The following is a 5,987-nucleotide window of genomic DNA, read 5'->3' on the forward strand; positions in this document are numbered from 1 at the left end:
GTAATCCCAGCTACTCAGGAGGCTGAGGCAGGAGAATTGCTTGAACCCAGGAGGCGGAGGTTGCGGCGAGCCGAGATCGCGCCATTGCACTCCAGCCTGGGTAACAAGAGTGAAACTCCGTCCCAAAAAAAAAAACTCTGTACCCATTAAACAATGTCTTCCTATTCCCTTCTCCACCTAGTCCCTAGTAACCTCTGTTCTACTTTTTGTCTCTATGAATTTGCTTATTTTAGGTCCTTATGTTAGTGGAATCCTACTATATTTGTCCTTTATTTATTTATTTATTTATTTATTATTATTTTTTTAAGACGGAGTTTCACCATGTTGGTCAGGCTGATCTTGAACTCCCGACCTCAGGTGATCCGCCCGCCTTGGCCTCCAAAGTGCTTGGATTACAGGCGTGAGCCACCGTGACCCGCCATATTTGTCCTTTTGTGTCGGGTTTATCCTACTTAGCATAATGTTTCCAAGGTTAATCCATATTATGGCATGTCTCAGAATTACATTGCTTTCTAAGGCTGAATAATATTTCATCATAAATATACTATATTTCACTTATCCATCTGCTGATGGTCATTTGGGTTGTTTCCACTTGTCCACATTTGAGGAGCTATTTTCTTTTAAATTTTTAAACTTTTGTTTTTGTCCTTTTGATTTGTTTGTTTTGTTTTTTTGAGACAAGGTCTTACTCTGTTGCCCAGGCTGGAGTGCAGTGGCACCATCATGGCTTACTGTAGCCTTGACTTCCTGGGCTCAAGTGATCTTTCCACCTCAGCCTCACAAGTACCATGTGCCACCATGCCTGTCTAATTTTAGTATTTTGTACAGATAGTTTCATGATGTTGCCCAGGCTGGTTTCAAACTCCTGGGCTCAAGCAATCTGCCTGCCTTGGCCTCCCAGTGTTGGGATTCCAGGCGTGAGCTTCCACGCGTGGCCTATTTTTGTTATTTAAGACTTTAATCTATCTGAAGTTGATTTCTGGACATAGTATGAGATATAGGAATCTGACATTTTTTTCTATATGGGTAGGTGTTTTGTTTTTGACTTTTACATATTAAAAAGTCCTTCCTTTCCCCAACTTAGACTTTCTATTTGTTAGTTTCAACAAAGTCACAATATCCTGTGGAGTAAATATGCCGTAAGTAATTTAATTAACCACATAACCATCATTCTGATTATTCAGTTTGTTTTCAGGCCTTAATAATCCTGATATGCTCATTTTACCTTTTCCTTTTAATTTTCTTTTTGAGACAGAGTCTCACTTGGTCGCCCAAGCTGGAGTGTGGTGGCACAATCTCTGTTCAAGGGTTCAATCAATTCTCATGCCTCAGCCTTCTGAGTAGCTGGGATTACAGACGTGTGCCATCATGCCTAGCTAACTTTTTTGTATTTTTAGCAGAGACAGGTTTTCACCATGTTGGCCAGGCTGGTCTCGAATTTCTGGCCTCAAGTGATCCACCTGTCTCGGCCTCTCAAAGTGCTGGGATTACAGGCATGAGACACTGCGCCTGGCCTCCTTTTAAATTATTTTAAGAAGCTGTTTCTAAAACTGAGATTATTTGGCTAAAAATTATGAATATTCTTTTTTTTTTTTTTTAAAGACAAGATCTTATCACCTGGGCTGGAATGTAATCATACTATCATAGCTCACTGTAGCCTCATATCCTGGGCTCAAGTGATCTCCTGCCTCAGCCTCCTGGGTAGCTAGAATGATAGGCACACACCACCACAAACAGCTAAATTTTGTACAGACAGGGTCTTGCTATATGGCCTAGACTGGCCTTGAACTCCTGGCCTTACGCAATTCTCCCACCTCAGCCTACCTAAGGGCTAACTAAGATCATAGATGTAAGTCACGGAGTCAGCTTCTTTCCAGTTTTAAACTTTATTTTTAATTATCTAAAATAAATGTGCAGTAAATAGTCTTTTTGTAAATCTTTGTTTTTCTGATTGTTTCCTTAGCATATTATCTCAGAAATAGAACTGATCAAAGGCTATGTGCATTTTCAAGGATTTATAAGGCCAGATGCCTTCCAAAAGGTGTTACCAACTTACTGAACTAACAGGATATGAGGGTGCTATACAGTCGTTTATTTATTAGAAAAACGAACAGATCTTTGTCTAAAAATATGTATTTTTAAAATCCCCTAGAAAAAAATGCTATTCTCTCATTTCCCCATCCTCTTTCTCTTCTTCCACACCTGAGACAGGGGACAGCATTACACTTTAGTAAAACTGCATCCAGATGTCCAGACAACACCCCAACTATGTATTCTTCTGTATTTGCAAGCTACATGTTCATATAGATACATCTGTAGCTCTGGTTCACCTACAGATACCAGTTAGCCTCTGTAATCCATTCCCCACTTAAGTTTCACCATCACTGCTTCTCTGTTAATCCCTTGAGGAAAGATTTGGGACTGAGGGGTAAATCCTTTGTAATTTACACTGGAGAACACTGCAGGCTATTCGCCACTGACCAAGCTGCCACCCGTCCTGGTGACTGCAGCAGGTACCCCCAGACAGTCATGTCAGAGTTCTTTGCTCTGAAAAAGGAGATGTAATAGCTTTGACTTTCTATTTATCATTTAATAACAGGTGCTTTCCTAGAATGGTCTTTGATTTGGTGGTTAAAAGGACCTTGGACATTTAGGCTCTAAAATAAATTGTTGCATCTTTGGAGGAAAAGATGAAAGTAGTTTATCACATTTCAGTGAAGAGGCCTTTGGAGAATTTTGTTCTAGATGCTATTTATTCTCCATAGAGGATTGCTAGGGATTCCCCAAATCAGTAGAACTAAAGAGTAGCTAAAGAGAACAGAGAGTGACATGTCAGATAAAAATCAGTCTTTTGAAATCGGGTGTGGTGGCTCACACTTGTAATCCTGCACTATGAGAGACCGAGGTTGGAGGATCACTTGAAGTCTAGAGTTAGAGACCAGCCTGGCCAACATGGTGAAACCCCATCTCTACTAAAAATACAAAAATTAGCCAGGTGTGGTGGTAGGCACCTGTAGTTCCAGCTACTTGGGAAGCTGAGACATGAGAACTGCTTGAACCTGGGAGACAGAGGTCGCAGTAAGCCAAGATAGTGCCACTGCACTCAGCCTTGGAGACAGAGCGAGACTTGGTTTCAAAAAAAAAAACAAAAAAAGACTTTTGTTGGTCAAAAGGACTTCATAAAAAGTGAAAAAAACAAGCTACAAATTAAGACACAGTTTACTGTGTGCACACATTAAGTGTGTATATATGTATATATATCTCTTTATGGATTAGAATCAATAATATATTAAAAACTATTAATTCCTAAATGGGAAAATCACGAATAGGCATTTCACAGAAGAAAAAATATACAGCTAACAAATATATGAAGAGATACTTAATTTAACTAATAAAAGAAATGCAAGTTATACCACAAGATACCATTTCATATCCATTTAATTGGGGAAAACAATTAAGAAGTCTAACATTAGCAAGTCCTGGAGAGGATGTAGATCAATAGAAATTTTTACACATGGCAAGTGGGTACAACCACTTTGGAAAACAGTTTGACATTGTCTTATAAGGTTAAATCTTCACAGACTTTGGGACCCAGCAAGCCAATCCTAGGCTTATACCCTAGAGCATGCATTGTTAATGGGGGAGATGTCACCTCACCAAAGAAGTCAAATTAGTAGGTGAGCAGGGTGAAGTGAACAACAAAAAAAAAACTTACTCTTTTTATGTATACAGAGTACATAAAGAGGCCAATCACAGTGGCCAACACCTGTAATCCCAGCACTTTGGGAGGCCAAGGAGGGAGGACTGCTTAAGTCCAGGAGCTCAAGACCAGCCGGAGCAACATAGTGAGACCCTGTCTCTATTTTTTTTTTTTTTTTTTTTTGAGATGAAGTTTTGCTCTTGTTGCCCAGGCTGGAGTACAGTGGTGCAATCTTGGCTCACCACAACCTCCACCTCCAGGATTCAAGCGATTCTCCTGTCTCAGCCCCCCTAGTAGCTAGGATTACAGGCATGTGCCAACATGCCTGGCTAATTTTGTATTTTTAGTAAAGACAGGGTTTCTCCATGTTAGTCAGGCTGGTCTCGAACTCCTGACTTCAGGTGATCTGCGTGCCTTGGCCTCCCAAAGTGCTGGGATTACAGGCGTGAGCCACAGCGCCCTGCCTGACCCTGTCTCTATTTAAAAAATAAGGCCAGTTGCAGTGGCTCAAACCTGTAATCCCAGCACTTTGGGAAGCCAAGGTGGGCAGATCACTTGAGGTCAAAAGTTTGAGACCAGCCTGGCTAACATGGCGAAACCCCATCTCTACTAAAAGTACAAAAATTAGCCAGGTGTGGTGGTGGGAACCTGTAATCCCAGCTAGTCAGAAGGCTGAGACAGGAGAATTGCTTGAAACTGGGAGGTGAAGGTTACAGTCAGCTGAGACTGCACCACTGCACTCCGGCCTGGGCAACAAAGGTGAGAAACTCTCGTCAAAAAAAAATAAATAAATAATCAAAATAAATAAAAAATAAATTTTAAAAAGAGTACATAGAGATATACAGTATATTATGGTAATAAAATTTCATTAGAAGAGGAATTATTTGGGGGAAATGTTTAAAAGGCTCCTTAATGAGGCAATAATAAAACAAGGTTGAGAAACACTCCCCTAGAGACCCTTTTACACATACGAACCAGAAAACACGTTTAAGAATGTTCATAACAGCACCATTCATAACACAGGTTGGGTATTCCTTATCCAAAATACATACTCTGGTTTCTCTTCAAATCGTATAAATCTTTTGCCTTATCCAAAATACTTGGGACCAGAAGTGTTTCTGACTTTGAATTTTTTCCAGATTTTGGAATATCTGCATATACATCATGAGATATCTTGGGGATGGGACCCAAGTCTAAGCAGGAAATTTATGTATGTTTCATATGCACCTTAGACACGTAAGTGTGCCTCAGCCTCCCAAAGTGCTGGGATTACAGGTGTGGGTCATGGCCCCCAGCCCATCCCACTTTTATGACTCAGAATGTTTCTGTGTATTTTTTACTTGAATTCCTCCGACTTTACTTTTAAGACCATTTCTGGTTCTAAGGAGGCAGATAGTAGTCATCATTTACAGATGACCTTTACGTAGAACATAATGTCTGAAGCTTGCATCATTCTTAAATCTTTTCCCAAAGAATAATAATTAAAAAAATCCCAAGCATTGAAAAGGAAAGTTGAGGGGGCCCTCCCACAACCTTACCTTCAGCAGGTTTAGGACTTTCTTGCCAAGATCCAGCTCAAAGTTGGCATAATTAGAACCACACATGTCATAGATAAACACCAGTCCATTCCTCTGAGTTTCAAAGCTGTAAATCAACCATTGAACAAAAACGTTTATAAGTAGATGGATGAGGCAGGTGGAAAGCCTAATGCCAAAACAAAACCCGAGAGGATGGGACACATCTAGGAACAAAACAACTGCCTGCCTGCACACTGGTCTTACAAAAAGATCACTTATCTTTGGTATCTGCTATGTATATTAATGCGGATTTATCCAGATTTACCAAATGACACACTCCTAGGTTGAGAATGCTCTACAGCAACTAAGTTATTCAAATCTGAACTGTTTTCTCCCACTCCTCTGGATCTGTCTACGAAATCCTGTAACACATTCCATACTCAACCCCAAAGTTTCCTCTGCCATGAAAGTCTCCCTGATAACTGTAATCAAATATACTACCAATTGTTTTTTCCCTTAAAGCCCCATAAATCTTCCTGTGGATTTTTCTATGGCCTTAACATACTCTGTGTAGCCATGTAATTCTCTCCTAGAGGACAAGAGCCTGTTGTTCAACTCATTACCCCCAACAGTCCCTAGCCCAGCCCTTAAAAATAAATGGTCACTGAATTCAGTAGACTAGAAGCCCATCTCTAAAACATATTTCACCGAGGCGGGTGGATCACGAGGTCAAGAGATCGAGACCATCCTGGTCAACATGGTGAAACCCC

At 40.4% G+C, this 5,987-nt stretch overlaps 1 protein-coding gene and 1 pseudogene across 1 annotated transcript in view; both read right to left on the reverse strand.

Annotated features, from left to right (window-relative positions):
- Positions 1-5,987, reverse strand: part of PTPN9 (protein tyrosine phosphatase non-receptor type 9) — a 107,149-nt gene that overhangs the window by 38,163 nt on the left and 62,999 nt on the right. The window contains exon 5 of the mRNA XM_017547983.2: positions 5,239-5,344. Coding sequence (XP_017403472.1) covers positions 5,239-5,344 — 106 coding nt within the window. The remainder of the gene's footprint in view (positions 1-5,238; positions 5,345-5,987) is intronic.
- On the reverse strand, positions 1,806-5,150 carry LOC108317547 (annotated as a pseudogene).

This window comes from Cebus imitator, unplaced genomic scaffold (genome assembly GCF_001604975.1).
Source record: "Cebus imitator isolate Cc_AM_T3 unplaced genomic scaffold, Cebus_imitator-1.0 Scaffold203, whole genome shotgun sequence".
NCBI lineage: Eukaryota > Metazoa > Chordata > Mammalia > Primates > Cebidae > Cebus > Cebus imitator.